The sequence below is a fragment of the Diadema antillarum genome, unplaced genomic scaffold, assembly GCF_040938485.1.
Source record: "Diadema antillarum isolate AM-2024a unplaced genomic scaffold, OU_Dant_1.0 seq00001512_RagTag, whole genome shotgun sequence".
Lineage (NCBI taxonomy): Eukaryota > Metazoa > Echinodermata > Echinoidea > Diadematoida > Diadematidae > Diadema > Diadema antillarum.
This window is the reverse complement of record NW_027272246.1, coordinates 151,023-168,020: the sequence shown is the minus strand read 5'-3', so window position 1 is coordinate 168,020 and position 16,998 is coordinate 151,023. Positions and strand designations below refer to the sequence as shown.

The 16,998-nt window shown below is 39.2% G+C and overlaps 1 protein-coding gene across 1 annotated transcript; it reads right to left on the bottom strand.

The window, feature by feature from the left end:
• Nucleotides 1-1,144: 1,144 nt before the first annotated feature.
• Nucleotides 1,145-15,889, bottom strand: LOC139710233 (methionine--tRNA ligase, mitochondrial-like). The gene is made up of 12 exons (XM_071622164.1): nucleotides 15,868-15,889; nucleotides 13,553-13,867; nucleotides 12,307-12,497; nucleotides 10,305-10,391; nucleotides 9,432-9,560; nucleotides 8,762-8,873; nucleotides 7,861-7,991; nucleotides 6,780-6,886; nucleotides 5,714-5,813; nucleotides 3,673-3,784; nucleotides 2,837-3,052; nucleotides 1,145-2,225 (listed from the first exon to the last, which is right to left on the bottom strand). Exons 2-12 carry the CDS (start codon nucleotides 13,743-13,745, stop codon nucleotides 1,840-1,842), a joined length of 1,764 nt encoding a protein of 587 aa, XP_071478265.1. The 5' UTR covers nucleotides 13,746-13,867; nucleotides 15,868-15,889; the 3' UTR covers nucleotides 1,145-1,839.
• Between the last annotated feature and the right edge of the window lie 1,109 nt (nucleotides 15,890-16,998).

The following is a 16,998-nucleotide window of genomic DNA, read 5'->3' as shown; positions in this document are numbered from 1 at the left end:
AATAATGACAGAAAGTCTGGGCCATGCACAAAATGACACATTGAACTTCTCTTTGAAAACAACCACAACTGCATAAGTGCTCTTAGAGCCAGATATTCTTTCATAGTAGTCACATATCTACATAAGTTTTCATGCTAAAGCTAGCCTGATATACCATTAGTTCCATCACTTCAAGTGAGTGGAGGAGCAAGGCGCAGGTTTGAACTTCCAGGAAACACCTGTAGGTCGGCTCCAAGTAGCCAAGATACCCAAACTTTGCATAACATGCCATCTGGCATGTAAAGCAAGTTAATCCAAGAAGCACCATAATCATATTGTCATTCAAGTAAACATGTGCCAGAGAACGGGAAGGCAGAGAGGCTTGGAAGGCTCTGGTACAAGCGTTACAGTGAAAATGCATTTTGAGAGAAACTGAGCTTCTGCCAAGCAGTTCCCTTAATATGCACTGCACAAATTAAATCTGCAACGTGTAGCATCGTACTTGATGGACTAGCCACACTTCAACAAGCTGCACAAGCCTGTCAAATCTTATACACTCTGTATCAAAGCTTTACTGGTAAAGTAGAAGGATTTATGAAATCAAATTATTTGTTGCTTATGATGCTAACTCTGGTTATCTGATAAAACAATTCTGGTTACTGAAATCTGATCACCATTTTTTTTCTTTCTTTTGTTTCTGTTTTTGTTTTTTAATCTGAGTACATCTTCAGCCACCTTTTTGAATTCCAAAATGGCCACCACAGAAAAAAAAAAAAGAAGTTTGCAATAAATGATCAGGGGCTAAATATTTTGTAGCAATAACATATTCTCTGTATATAAAGTTCTACTGCATTGGCCAAAGTGTATAGAAAACATTACATGTATCACAAAGGAATTTCCACATAAATGCAAAATTTATAAATCTTTTTTTAATGAAAAAAAAAAATCAAGCAGTCCCTTGTTTAACAAGGGAGACTGCTTACAGGCAACAAAATGCATCTTCCTTCTCCATATCTGGTTCTATTAGCAGAGGTAGTTTTAACCAATCACTGAATTTAGTGACATCTGTATTAGAGGAATTCAGCTCTTGGCTACAAAGAATACCATTGTGTCTGCTATTATAATTCTATATCATAAATGCAAAATAAAGAGCACTCATCACCATCACCACTTCAGAACCAGAACCTACAAATATTCAGGTTAATATTTCTCACATAATGAATTGCACAAAACTGTCATACAGTCAGAAACATATAATTGTGCCACCCTGCATTTTGTTGCATGAGGCTAACTTTGTGTACACAGCTGGGATGACAACCTGGCAAATAGCACTACAGTATTCCGAGGGCTGAAAAAAATGCACTTTTGGGGAGAAAATGCTACAGATGTGATCCCTTTCCCATCCTACAAAGTGCTCGTCCCTCTATCCGGCTTAGATTGTTGAAATCATGATTATAATAGTAATATGTGACATGTTGTGGGGCTACCATGAATGTGGTGGAAAAGGTGAAGTACCATGACATTGGCAATAACATTGTTTATCAATACTCTTATCATAATCACACACATCCACAGCTATCTTCTGATAATAATTCTCTGGAAATTTTCCTTCAACTAAGTGATGGCTGCTATCACAAAACATCAAGCAAACCAATACATGGCTGTTCCTCTGTTTCACTGCAGATACGTTATCATTTATCGTAATGCCGATCCTGCCCAATCACCTAGAGTTCTTTGATAACCTTCACAAGATCGCAGAAAACTTGGGCGACTTTCTTGGCAACATCACTCCCACTTGCACCAAGACTGTGGACATCTTGGTGGCCCTGTGCACATCAATTGATAAATCTGATACCGGTGCTACCTTCTTGACTCTGTCTTGAGTCTTGAGAAGAGCACACTAGAGTCTCCGCTGAGTTGCCTCCCTCCACAACCCTTGCTCTCACCGGACATGGCTTCAAAGCACTTCAAGTCTTTCCACCCCCTCTCCCCCTCAGCCACACCCATCTTCGTCAGCAGTCTATCCGTCAGCCGAGGCACCACAGGCTGGGCCAGGATGCCGCACACTCGCAGCGTTTCCATGGTGACGTGGATGATGGAGTCAAGCCAGGGGCGGTCCACGGGATTCTTGGCCAGGTTCCAGGGCTCGTGGCGCTGGACGAAGGCGTTGGCCATGCGAAGGCAAGTCATAATCTCCTCCAGGCCGCGGTAGAATAGGAACTGGTTATAGTTTTCAGCAACAATTTCTGAAAGTGATGAGAAAGAACAAAATGAGGGTAGAAATAAAGACAGCTGTCTACATTACTGTCGGTGTGCAACAACAGTGTTGTCTACACTTGATCATGTGCCAATTCAGGTGGGACAAAAGCAAGTGCATTAGCTGAAATTTCTGTACATTGTGAGGCAGTAAGAGAAATTCTGGAAGGGTGGGGGCACTGGAGACACCCTACCCTACCCTATCCTACCCCTGGCCTTATAGGATTTAATGACCATGTCTTATGATACTGGTTGCCTATATGTTCTTCTGTATATAATCATAAGGCCTCTGTGAAACCAGCCAAGCAATGTTGTGTGTCTACAATCCTATCAAATCTGGTTAGAAGTGAAACACTCTGTCCCTTTTATTGTACATAAAGCAGTAGTCATGTGTGTTGGGGGTCACAACTTGTGCATACAAAAGATTCCACGTCACTTCTTGCGGAGAGCAGTGTGCTATACTGATGGAGTTGTCCCTTCCTTACACATACATAATGTTCATTCCAAGCGACCAGTAAAGGACTGTAGATGGTGTCAACCACACACTGTGTAAAAAAGAAAGAAAAAAAAATGACAGACGTGGTTTTGACTTGCGTCCTACCCGGCAATCTGTGCAATGAATTGACCAGCAAGTAATCTTCATCCACACTCCTCGCTGTTGGAGAAGCGCCCGGCCGGCTGGGGAAGAGGTTGGCATCCAGTACGGGGAAGACTTGCTGAGGGTTGAGTGTCGGGGCAGCCACCCTGGAGAGGAGGTTGCCAAACGTGTCTGCCAACTCTGCGTTGAGCAGCGCTGATACTTTCATGTCTGAATAGTCTGAAGACACACAAGAGGAAGTAATTTTGTAACCTTATAACTCAATGTAAGATTTTGGTTGTAAAAATTGTCCACTTATCATCTCTAAAAGAATATCTGGATATCTCATTGGCCCATTCACACTGTACAAACAACTGAAGCCACCGCGCCACCATGTTACCACACACACTTTAAGTGGACATGCATGCGCATTTTCTAGCAGAGACTGTCACCAAGATCATGTGATGTCTTGAATTCCATACACAAGTGTATGGAGATGTGTGTGTCAAGATGGCGGCATGGTGGATTCATCGCGATTGGCCAATGAGCTATCTAGATATTTGCTATAGAGATCACTGAAGTTATCATCTTATCATCATCAAATTGGCACCTCTATCATTTCACTGCATATTTTATACTGGAAAAAATAAAACAACTACATGTCACTGGAAATGTTCATTATATCTCAAAAACAGATGTAAACACCACTGAAAATCATAATCCACGTGTGGAGCATTAGTTTCCATTATTTTTTTTTTTCTAACAAGTTCCAAAATGACATTTCTACACTAAAAGTAACATAATTATCTACACTAAAAGTAACATAATTATCATGTACGAAGAGATTTTGGATGAACCACCTCCATCGGAGTGAAGGACTCCCTCTCGCAACAAGAAGTAGCGCAGGCCATCTGCTGTGTAGTGGGCAAGTCTGTCAAAAGGGTTGATGACATTGCCTTTGCTCTTAGACATCTGAATCAGAAAAAAAAAAGAGAAAGAAACAAAGAGATACATACATAAAGGTAATGAGAAGGAGGAGGGCATTAACGAGAGACAGAAACAGCAAGGGAGAATTATTAGGGTCTCATGAATTACGATTTTCCGTCAAACGGCTTAAAGAATAAACATTTCTACAGCAGGAAATGTTACAATGTAAAATATGATGAACCCTCAGAAAATAGCTATTTTTTGTTATATCTGTCAATTTTCATAAAAATCAGTTTATTCTTCCTATATGGCAAGAGATGTGAACATGACTGGGAAAACTGCTTCATCCTGGGACCCGTTGCACAAAAGTTACAATTATGGTAACTTTGCCATCCAATAGTAACTTCCATGGAATTCTTGATTTTGATTGGCTGTTGAGTATTTTTGCCATGGTAGTTACCATTGGATGGTAAAGTTACCATAATTGTAACTTTTATGCAACGGGCCCCTGGACAAAAAAAAAAGAGGAAATGATGTGCAAAGTTACCTTTGTAATAACAATGCATCACTAGGATAACAATACAAAGACAGCTATTTTCTTTTCTGTATCAGAAAAAAAAATCAAGAAGTTTTTGCATTTGATATCAAAAAGTACTTTTGTTATCTCTCTTTTTTTTTCAATGAACAATTTGTTTTTTGCTCATCAATGAAAATGCTCTTTTAATGATTAGAAGTCAAAAATTCAAATTATGTGTAAAACACATGAACTGATATCATTGCAGCTTAACAGCAAAATATTTCATCTCAAAAAAGCATTGCAAAGCCAGGAATCGGAGACTTTGTTAAAATTTTTTTAAAAAAGAGAAAAACTAGATATATCGCTACGGCGACTGATATGCCTCCGCCATAATGCATGGTTCTCCTAATAGGTCTATAGTACAATGTCTTGACAATGTGTGATGACAGTTTCACACAATTGGCAAAATATTAAAATGACAGGTTTGACACAAATGTGCTGAATGTTCGCTTTCCTAGAACTAGGTCAATTGGATGAATGATTAAAATGTCAAAGTGCAGGTATTTGAGGAACTGATGATTTTTACTTGACTTTTGACCCTTTTATAAGTTTATGCATTGAGTAATTTTCAAGGTATTGAGAAAAAGTATAATTTCAGTATCAAATGGGAAAATAGCATAATCTAAACCTGGCCTTTGACCTTTGACCTCACAGTTCCAAAGAGAATCACTGTTAGGTTGAACATGCATAAATATGTAAGTTTCATGATGATACCTTGAGTTACTTTTGAGATATGGAGGAAAAAGTGCAATTCAGCACTTTCACTTGACCTTTGACCTTTTGGCAAGAAACTTCCCACAGAATATATATTGGGTAATACATGTACACATCAGGTTTAAAAAAAAACAACAACCTTCAGGCATTGCATAAATATAAGGAAAGTAGTGATATTTTGAGGAGTTGACCTTGACCTTTGACCCCCTGACCTTTGAACCATGACCCCCAACTTCCCTAGATAATCACTGCCCATTGGAACAAGCATATATACTAAGTTCCATGAAGATACCTTGAACCATTTGCGAGATATGGAGAAAAACATAAATTTTCAACCTTTTTTTTCACAAAATAACCTGTGACCTTTGACCTTTGACCCCGTGACCCTAAAATCCAAACAAAGTATTATCCCCCCAGGATATACCCTCATACCAAGTCTGATGTAAAACCACCACACGGTTCTTCAGATATCGACAAAAACAAAACGGGACGGACGTACGTACGTACGTACGGACGGACGACCCGAAAACATAATGCCTCCGGCCACTTCGTTGGCGGAGGCATAAAAAAGAGGTGGTTTAAAACTATTAAAACTAAAAGAGGGAAAAAAAAGTCAAAGCCATCCCCTAGGGAGATGATTTCAAGAAGTTAATCTAGGGGTGGAAATAAGCGGAGGATTTCACCTTGAAGTTATCCCTTGTCCAGTGGGAGTGGCAAACAACGGTTGCCGGGGGTGATATGTCTGCTGCCATCAGGAACGCTGGCCAATAAATGGCATGGAATCTTCAGGAAAAACGAGTGATATTGCAAAAAAAAAAAGTGACATGTAGGAGGAATGCTTTGGATATATGCAGTAGATAAAATATAATAGGAATTGTACAAGAAATTGGAATTGCAAAACTCTGATAAAATTAAGCATTAAACCAATATAATGGCTGAGATATTTGAAGGTGATCAGCTTTGGCTCACCCACATACAATTCATATCATAAATGAGCTGGAATTACAAAACCCACATGAAATCACAAATGTCAGTTTCTTAGCAGATCTGAAATATGTCTCTTGGGCTATCAATATTGATTTCCCAATTTTACTATTTTTAATGACATATTACTTTCTCTATTTACATGTAAATCCAAATCATACCATCACTCCATAAAAACGGTAAATGTTTGAAGTTATCATTTACTTACTGCTCAAGTATGTACCATATTTATGCAAAAGCAATTCCTCTTTTATAAGTGAACTCATTCGTCACATCACCTGGTGTAACATAGTACTTGTCACAGTGCATACATCATTGCATACATTTCATGTCAGAACTTACAAAAACAGAACACACAAAACAAAACAAAAAAGAAAAAAAAAACCAATGTAGGCAAGTAGCAAAATGAACGTATGGCGGGGCATAAAAAGTGAGAGTATCTGAGGATGTCATAGAGAAGTGCAGAGAAATTTGTACAAATATTGGGGACTATGTGTGGGTTTAGGTTGGATGGAGGGGAAGGCTTCAGGGGTACTGAGTAGTGGTGATGCCGTGCGATGGAGCATGGCTTTGAAATATTGTGACAATATTTCAAAGCCATGCTCCACCGCACAGCATCACCACTCTGTTGACGGCTTCAGCCTCTTGGAATGGTAATATATGTCAATATACCCAGTGCTGAAAAGAAACCTGGTGTAATGTGTGACAAGCCTACAGGGAATCAGCATTATTTGGATGCGAAAGGCTTAAGATATGACTCCTTACTTGAGTATGTCCTTTCCCACAATGTGGGTTGGAGGCCACAGTCGCTTCTGCTCCGGGTATCCACTGACCGTCAAGTAGTTGACCAGTGCGTCCAGCCAGACATAAATCTGTCAGGAGTGAAAAAAAAGGTCAACACAGCTTTCACTTCAATGCTTGTAGAGTGGTTCCTTGGGACATCGTCTTTTTTATTAACCCGTTGAGGATGAGTTCCGAGTATATCCGGGTAGGCGTCTATGGGAAATGCATGTTGTAGCAAAATCAGCCAGTCCTCAATGAGTTACCAGCAGAATCAAATGGCACTGGGCATGAAAACTGTAAATGTCTTGTTGGAAAAGAAATTTTGGAAGATGAAGCTTACGATTGCAACTTGAAATCATTACCCAGATTACCTACATTGTACCAGGGCATAAGCATGATATGAGCTACTGATGGAATACAAGTCCAATAACTTATTATTATTATTTTTTCTTCTTCTTCTTCTTTTTTTTTGGGGGGGGGGATGTTGAATATTTCTTGATTGGCTACCTCATATGACCATATCACTTTTGTCACCACTAATAAAATTTTTGTTCACCATTTTTGTTCTACTTGGAGGGGGGTGGGGACAGGATTGGTATTGTGAAATTTGCTCTGAGGGATGAGCAAAATAATAATAATAATAATAATAATAACAATAATAATAATAATAATAATAATAATAATAATAATAATAATAATAATAATAATAATAATAATAATAATAATAATAATAATAATAATAATGATAATAATAATAATAATAATAATAATAATAATAATAATAATAATAATGATAATAATAATAATAATAATGATAATAATACTAATAATAATGATAATAATAATAATAATGATAATAATAATAACAATAATAATAATAATAATACATACATACATACATACATACATACAATTTCTATAGCGCCGTTCTCCACATGTGTATATCCATGATTCTCCACATGTGTAGTTGCATCATTTCTTTTTGTTTTCAAAATCATCCTAGCATACATAATGTTATCAATGGTTTTGATCATACAGTAATCCTAAACATGGTATAACCTACGGTCTGTGATGGGTCTCCAGGGACGGGGATACCCCATGGCAGCCGATCCCTCTGTCGTGATACGGAGAGATCTTGGATACCTTCTTCAAGCCAGTGAGTGACGATAGCATGGAATTTGGCTGGCTGCACAGCTGCTCAGAGCAAAGGGGGAATATGCAATAGATTATTACAATGATATAACATCAGACAGAACCCCCTCCCCCCACCACCAATATTTCAAGTTCCTTCTCAAATCTAAACTTTCTTCAGCAAAAGTCATGAATAACTATTATCTACCTACTTTAACTCTACAGGGGAAAAAATGCACCTTATATATTGTGACTTTTGAGCCCAGAGTCTTGCACATCTTCTGATCACAAATTTAAAATATTTGGACTAATGGTTAACACACCATGGGGCACATTTCACAACCATGCATGTGGTGAAAATGAAATTTCCCATATGTATAACACATGACCTAGGATGGAATGAGAGGAACTATATCATAATTACTCTTTTTATGTTTGTAAGTTTGTCATGCAATTATATAATCAAGTATTCCCTATAAATGCTTGAATATTTGTCTAAGTTCTCAAGGTCAAGGTCAGTGTGTTGTGCACTAAAATTTTTTTTTTTATTTTTTTTTTCAAAACAAAGATATACATGTCATGATAAGAAATTGCAGACAATAAACTGCAAAAGAATTGATTTGAGTATAACTGTTTTCCACATTGTACAATGCTAGACCTTGTTGTAGTAAGCTTTTCCATCAAAAAACATCATTCCAATGGTTTACATGAGCATTTTGTCTCACCCCAACCCCTGTGGGGTTTTTTGTGACATTCAGATACATTAAAACAAAGGACAAATGGACACTTTACACTGACCATTTCCTATTAAAACACAGCAACTTTAATCAAACCTTGTGGATTAGTCTCAAGCCACCTCAGAAGTTTGTCCTTGAATGCACTCAGCCGAAACATGTAGTTCACCTCGCTTGTCCACTCAACAACACTGCCGCTCTCCACCGAGACCTGGGAAAAAGAATATCACCAGGCACTCTTTGTTGAATATCATCTATGGCTGGATCCCCCAGAAAGGGTATTTAAGAAAAACACCAGTAATATTCTGCTTTTCATGAGAAAATGAATGGATTAGACAAACCAAATGAGGTATATCATATCAGATAAACTAATTGTAAAGCAGAACCATTGATTTCAGCTCAGCTTTACTTTTGTTATGAATTGTTATGCCTCAAAATTCTACTCTGAGGTGGAAGGGGGGGGGGGGGTTTCCAAATAATCCAAATTTGTTCAATCATCTATGAAAGGCACTCCCATTGACCAGTGCTGCACTGTAGGATACCTTGGTATGGGAAATAAGTATCTTGTGTCTCGTATCTTGTTTACATGACAGGCAAATGTGTCTGCAAAATCAGATGTACAAGAACGTTTTAAACGGAAGAATGACCTCATCTGACCTTGAGTGTATAGGCCAATAATGGACATACGCAAATTTCTGCATGGTCCTGTTGTGTTTAATTGCACACGTTTATCTGCAGTCTCCTGAATCAGAGTTACAGTATTCTGTACCTTAATAGTACTGCCATCTCCTCGATCAATCTCTTGTATCTGGGCATTGGTCAAGAAGCTTTCATCTGTGACAGAGTACCATCCCTCATACTCTCCCTTGTAGATGAAACCTTCGTCCACTAGAGTGTTCTACAAGAAAAGATAAAGAAAGAAAGGAATGTACAGAGCATGAGTAAACACTACCGAGGAGACTCAGGAATCTCTCTCTTTTTCTAAAGATACGGAATGCACACGTTTGATGTTCAGCATATATTTTGAATGTGCGAGCTGTTGTATTTCACAGGGGAGAGAGAAAAATGTTGAAAATAACTTTCTAAACATTAGGGCAGTCTAAATCCTTGAAGGTTGCTTTATTGTGACCTTCTAACATTCCTTATGGAGGATGCACATTGTGTAAACACATGAAGGCCAGTATTCTCACGAAATAAAGAATGTGTAGAAATTAGAGCTAAATCTCTGCATAGCCTCCTTTTAGACGTTTACCCTTCACAGAATAATTTCTCACAGCTCTTATAGGTAACTTATGGTCACACAATAAATAATGAGAAGAGAAAGCCAGAAACTCAAGACATATAAACTTGTCCCCTACACAAAGAACACATTGTGCTGCTGTGACAAAGGCATTAGCTTGGATTAAAAAACACAGACAAGCTTTGGATCTTTTGTTTTAATGCCCTTTGACCAATGAATCTCCAATTTTACATTGTTCTTTGGGACTTCGATAAGACATTTTAAAAGAGCTCACATTGCAAGAATTTGACAGCTCCAAACCAAAAAAATGTAATCTTTTGGTCTAAATAATATTTCGCGCATTCAGTAGGATGATACCCTTCCTTATGGAAAGTATATGTCAAAAGCTTACGCTGAGCTCACCCAAAATTGATGTACTGCTGTGTGATGCCTTTCTTCTGTGGTGCGAATGAAATCAGTGTAGTCAATGCTGCTCAGCTTGAAGAGCCTCTACAAGATGCAAGAGAGAATGCGAGAGCTAGCTTGAAAAACTGCTTGGACAGAGAGAAGAAACATGACTGCAAACAATTCGGGACACGTTTTGGCCTGAAAATTGAATTTGAAAATCAAAACAATAATGCTTGAAGATAAGGCTGCATATCTTTCCATCATTTTCATATGACATATACATATTTTGATAAATTATTATATACTGATTCAAAGTATTTGGCAGTACTTGTGTAAGGTGCTGCTTATCATGTATATCACATGCATACATTTTTGTGCCTCCACAAACTATGGCAATCAATACAAGTCAATTATCGTGCGTGTGTGTATCAAGAACATGCTATGAGTTTGGACTGATTCCGAACATGACTTGTCCAGTATGTCTATTATAAATGTGTATATCAAATCAGGATAACATAGTGCTGGCATTATCTTTTAACAACATAACTGAGAGGTCATTAAAATTCTTGCATTCTTTAGCCTTGGTGAAGGATTGTTAATATTTTGCTCGGGTGATCTTATGAAGGGGGGGGGGGGGGGAGGGGTTAAAGAACACCCCATAATATTGTGGGGCTATCAAGACACCAAAGATCAAAATATCATCGGAAGTACTGATGGGTGCAAGATAATTTTGAGTTACTCACATGTAGAATTTCATTTGTAACACTTGTTTCATAAACAAAGAAAAAACGTATCAAGAACAGACAAATTCCACTGCTTTAGTAAAAGTTTGCTATATCTTTGATCTATATGCATGTGTGATGAATTGTCTCATTTTAGTCAGTGACATGATTTGCACCGAACCTTTGACCGTTGCCCTTCGAGGGAATAATCAAGAAGTTGAATCAGTATATCATATTTTCCTCTTAAAATCAGTAATTTGAAAAAGTGTCTGAATATGGTACTAAAGAGATGAAAAACTAGAAATGTCGCTACAGCGACTGGTTATACCCCCGCCAAACAACATTTCATAAGCTTTGGTCAAAACAACATTTCATAAGCTTTGGTCAAAAAACTGAGGAAGTAGTTAAATCCGCAAGATCTTTCCTTGATCTTCTGCCATTAATATGCCGTTACCATGGCAACGTACTTTCGGGTACTGTCGAAAAATGCGTCTTGCACTTCTACAACCAAAGGCACACATCTGTACCAAGTTTCATGGAAATTGGGCAAAAACTGAGGAAGTAGTTTGCAACACAAAATTTTCCATCATTTTGGCTCATAATATGTGAGCTGTTACCATGGCAACATACTTTTTGTCACTGTCAAGAAATGTGTCATGCTGACCTATATCCTAAGACAAACATTCAATATGAATTCCATGAGAATTGGAAGAATACTGATGAAGCAGTTTTGCCATGACGCATTTTGCCCTATATTTTACCAATAACATGCCGTTACCATGGCAACGCACTTTTTGCCACTGCGGAAATATGTGTCTTGCACATTAACATTATTCAGATGAACATCTGTACCTAATTTCATAAAAATTGATCAAAAACTGTGGGAGGAGTTCGCGACGCAAGATTTGTACCCATTTTTGCCCATAATATGCCGTTACTATGGCAACGTACTTTTGGGTACTGTCAAAAAATATGTCTTGCACATCTACAACCCAAGGCACACATCTGTGCCAAGTTTTATGGGAATCGGTTGAAAACTGAGGAAGTAGTTCGCGACGCAAGATTTGCAACGGACCGACCGCCCGACCGACCGCCCGACCGACCGCCCGACCGACCGTCCGCTGATTCCTATATACCCCCTTCAAACTTTGTTTGGCGGGGGTATAAAAAAATCAACAGTATGTTCATTGCATCATTCAAGGAACAATAAAATGGAAAACTGTGACCTTCCACTCTTCAACTTTATGGTGAGAGTGATTTTTTTCCACGCATTGATGAGGGTGCTGTGCCCCTACCTTGAACTCTTGGGACACTTCATCGCAAAAATCTTGTGGCTCCTTCCGCGCTTGCCGAGCGGCTTGCTGAATCTTCAGGCCATGCTCATCTGTTCCCGTGGCAAAGATGGTGTCCGTTTCTCCCATGATCCTTTGCCACCTATGAGCCGCATCGGCCAAGCACGCAGAGTAGAGGTGGCCAATGTGGGGCACTTTTGAGGAAAAACGAAGGGGAGATAAATTGTAAGTTGATTGAACTTTCCAATTCCCTCTACTGTCTAAACTTCAGAGAAGGATTATATCCCTCATGTGTAATCAACAATTATCATTATTATTATTATTTTTTTTTTTTTTGGGGGGGGGGGGCTAACAGAACTGATTTGTTTAACCCCTTGTGCCTGATCTCACCCAGTCTGTTCAACCAGGATGGCCTTCCCAGGGCATGGTAAATTTCTATAAAAGCAGAACAATCTGAAAGTGCCATTGGCCTGCTAACTTGAAATTGAGCATTCTGAAGGGCCCTGTTGCACAAAAAATGCAATTAAACATAAAAACCTAGAAAATTGGATATAGGTTAGGCAGGGCTCCACACTAACTTTTGTTTTTGGTGGCCCGATCGGGTCACCAAAATCATTGATTTTTATTTTTTGGTGGCCCGGAAGTAAAATCTGGTGGCCCGAAAAAATTCAAGAAAAACATAAGAACAACTAAATCGGTCCTACTAAACATACAAAAATAAATACTTATTACTGAAGTGATACAGGTACCCATGTCTAAAATAAAGGCAACCATCCGACTTTTTTGGTGGCCCGATTGGGCCACCAAAATCTACATTTCTGAAATGTTGGTGACCCGACGTGCGTTTTTGGTGGCCCTGGGCCACCAGGCCACTGTTAGTGTCGAGCCCTGGGTTAGGTATCAGCCTATCAGAATTGCTTATTCACAGACATCTGTTAGATTTTCTGACGTCTTCGATCTGAACTTTTATGTAACAGAGTTCTGATTTGATGTAAAGATTTCTAGAGTTATTGGCTGTTTCTGAGATCTTGGGTAATCCTGATTAAAAAAATTAAATATACCAACAAACTTAATTAAAAGAAGTTTCCTTTCATTGGGTTACTATGTATAACACAAACAACAATACCCACTGTAAAACACAACATTTTCGCGGCATAAAATTCTAGCTAATGACATACTTAAATTAAAGTTCTGGACAAGACATTCTGTACCGGTATCTCATTAAATCTTAATTTTCTCTATCAAATACCTGAGTTAACATAAAAGATTGGAGTTGTGAAAAAAGGCTTGTTGGCTGTTGGGAGACTTGAAGACTGGTGATCCCTCTGCACACTGTCTGTGCAACTCAAAGGTGTGCTCATCTGAAAGCATCGAGCAGCAAGATGGGGTGAGTACCACCTCGGCTGGAGCAAGGCTCTCCTGACACACTGCCTCACTATCATGATGGCTCACGGTTGAATGAAAAGTGCCCTTGGTCAAATGGTGGATGCTTGGATAGTGAACTGGTTTACTCAGAATTCATAGCCGAGCTCAAATGTGAACCAACCGTCGCACTAAAATGTACCTGCATACAATGCAGACCAGTTCGGGAAACCCACTCACAAGGGGGGCCCCTCCTTATAAGTAACCCGTCCCCCTTATAAGTAACCCCGTCCCCCTTATAAGTAACCCCCGGGGCACCCCTTATAAGGAGTCTCCACGCTTTTTTGCAATGCAGCGCGAAAATGAAAGGACTGCGGCAATTCGCTTGATTATGTCCATAAAGCTTCACAAGTTTCCTAGTTACTCACGAAATTTGAGCAAAATCGGTTTGAGGCATCATATCTAAAATCATGGATTTAAATGCGATGTCAAACGACCCATGCGAATGCTGAAATGCGAGCGATTACTGGCGTGAGTGTCGCCAGGCGCGGCGGCGCGGCAATGCTTGAGTGCGGACGTGGCGACTGAGTACGGAGACTTTCGTACTCAGTCGCCACGTACGTCTGCACTCAAGGCGTCAAGCATTGCCGCGCCGCCGCGCCTGGCGACACTCACGCCAGTAATCGCTCGCACTTCCGCATTCGCATGGGTCGTTTGACATCGCATTTAAATCCATGATTTTAGATATGATGCCTCAAACCGATTTTGCTCAAATTTCGTGAGTAACTAGGAAACTTGTGAAGCTTTATGGACATAATCAAGCGAATTGCCGCAGTCCTTTCATTTTCGCGTTGCATTGCAAAAAAGCGTGGAGACTCCTTATAAGGGGTGCCCCGGGGGTTACTTATAAGGGGGACGGGGTTACTTATAAGGGGGACGGGTTACTTATAAGGAGGGGCCCCCCTTGTGAGTGGGTTTCCCGAACTGAGACATATGATGACATTAGAGAAGCATTGACAAATATTAATCAACATCAGTGCTACATCATTAATGATAATTGATATGCAATGTGTAGGCCTAGTAGAACTCTATCCTACATGTAGTCTGCAGTGTATGAATATCTTCTTTTATTAAAAAGAAAATAGAGATGCATACTATGTCTAGTCATTTTCAGCAAAATCTGTAAATTTCAGCAAACCCTATCCTTAGATAACCACAGTACATAACAATTCATGAATTGGAATCAAATGCCAAATAAAATATAAAACAAAACAAAAACAAAGATGAAGAAAAAACAATAACAGGAAAGAAAAGAACCTAAAAATTCAACAATGTATCACTCAATATCATCACATAGCTGCTGACTGCAGGAAGAGCTTACAGATAGAGTCAGAGTAGGTTCTATATGGGTTGGCCTTAATCATCGAGATGGCATGATATCAATACCCCATACCTATCTACTATACTAACCCCATGTGTATTAAAATCATTACACAATTGGAATAAAATACACATCATTGACTGATGTATTAAATAATCACACATCATCTGTGGAGAGTAACCTTAGATTAATTCAAGACTTTGATTGAACAACAGTCTTTAATCTTCTTGAGTCTTCTTCATAAATTTTATTCTTTAGAATGATGCACTTTCAAAAATACTCGGACAAATTCTAGTGTATGCTAGTTTCATCACTTTCTGCTTTCTCTGTTTACAAAGTCAAAGACTCTGTCTCTAGTCTAAACTTTACAAACAATTCAGAGTCAAATAATTAATGTCAAAAGAGATCGAAGTTTACAATACTGCAGTAAAAAAAAAAAACAATTACTAGCACGACACATTGACATTAACGTAGACGGGAGACAATAGCTGTTTAGAGTAACCGCATTAACGTTTCAGTAAAATATTTTTCTATTCTAACTCCTCGATTATCCACTAACATCAAACACAATGTTTGGGACTAAAGAAACGTTAAAATGCACGCCACGGTATACGGATGTATGGACCATGGGCATGGTATCGTATCCGAGGCCTGCAGAGCCGGATGGATATGGCTATAAACCATCACTCTGTCTACAGACAACAGACCAACAACATCACTAAGATGTATGCTGTCACCGTCCAAAGCCAAAGTATCAAATAAATATCAAATAAAAGAAAGCGCAACCAGGTAAAATAACCGAACAGGGCCCCTGGACCTACCTTGACTTCCCGCATCCATGACCTGGGAATGTGTGATAATATCAAAGAGATTACTAGTATACCACAAGAGGGCGTAGTCCAGTGGGGAGCAGAGCGGGTTCCCGCTCTGGTGGGGAGGCAGCCGCTCGAGGGAGCTGCCATTTCGCGTTGTGGGAGCCGCCATTGCACAGATCCTGTACAGTTATTAATCAGTAGATGGCAGCGCACTGTTTTATGCGTTCGACTTGAATATTCGGCGCAGTGACCGTGCGTTGTTTTATTGTGACGTCACAATGGTCATGTTTAAGCGTCATAATGGTGCTGATGTTGTTTGATTTTATGGCATGAGTGGGAATGTACGCGAAACAAACGTCATAATGCTCAAGTACTGTCTAGTCTACACCCAAGTTTCCACTATTTATTTTGCGAACAACAAAAAGGTCTGGACTCTACCAAATGGTTCAAATGATATGATATCATCGTAGAAACTAATATTTAAATAATTAACCACATTGTGATTCTGAAAATGAAAATGTGTAATAAAGAATAACAAATCATTCCAGATATGATATGAGAAGATATGACTTGAACGTAGACTTAGATCCAGTGCCAGGAGCTGAGTGTGCGCTCCCTCTTCAATTTTGGACGCACTATTTGTACGCACGCGTATGGCGACTACTTACTCTATAGGTATAATCTCTTTGGATAATATACAGTCGTGTACGATGTATTATGTAACATGTACCGATTATACACGACAAGATACTAGAGTAGTGTATGGGACGCGCTTTGATGAAAATGGAACACCCGTGCACGCACCCAAGATGACTGTACCCCTGTTGCCAATCTAAACAATAATAACAACAACAACAACAACAACAACAAACAAACAAACAAAACAAACAAACACAAACACAAACAAACTGCGCAACCATCATGTCAAAGTTGATGATGGTGGTGGTGGTGCTGATGACTATAATAAAGAATAAAGATGGCGATCGTGGAAAAGAGAAAGTAAACTCTATTAGGAAGCATGCACTTTTGTTCTTCAGACTGCCAGAGGCGGATCCAGGAATCCCGTAAAGGGGAGGCGCCGGTGCGCCCCCTCTGGATCCGCCAGGCTGAACTGCTGCTATAAAGGATGTTAATAGG

Coding starts and splice junctions, on each gene's coding strand:
- LOC139710233 (XM_071622164.1), bottom strand. CDS start 13,745: ATGATAGTGAGGCAGTGTGTCAGGAGAGCCTTGCTCCAGCCGAGGTGG. Junction 9,561..10,304: donor CAGCAGTACATCAATTTTGG/GTGAGCTCAGCG, acceptor CTTTTCTTGTAG/AACACTCTAGTGGACGAAGG. Junction 6,887..7,860: donor CTGGAGACCCATCACAGACC/GTAGGTTATACC, acceptor CACTCCTGACAG/ATTTATGTCTGGCTGGACGC.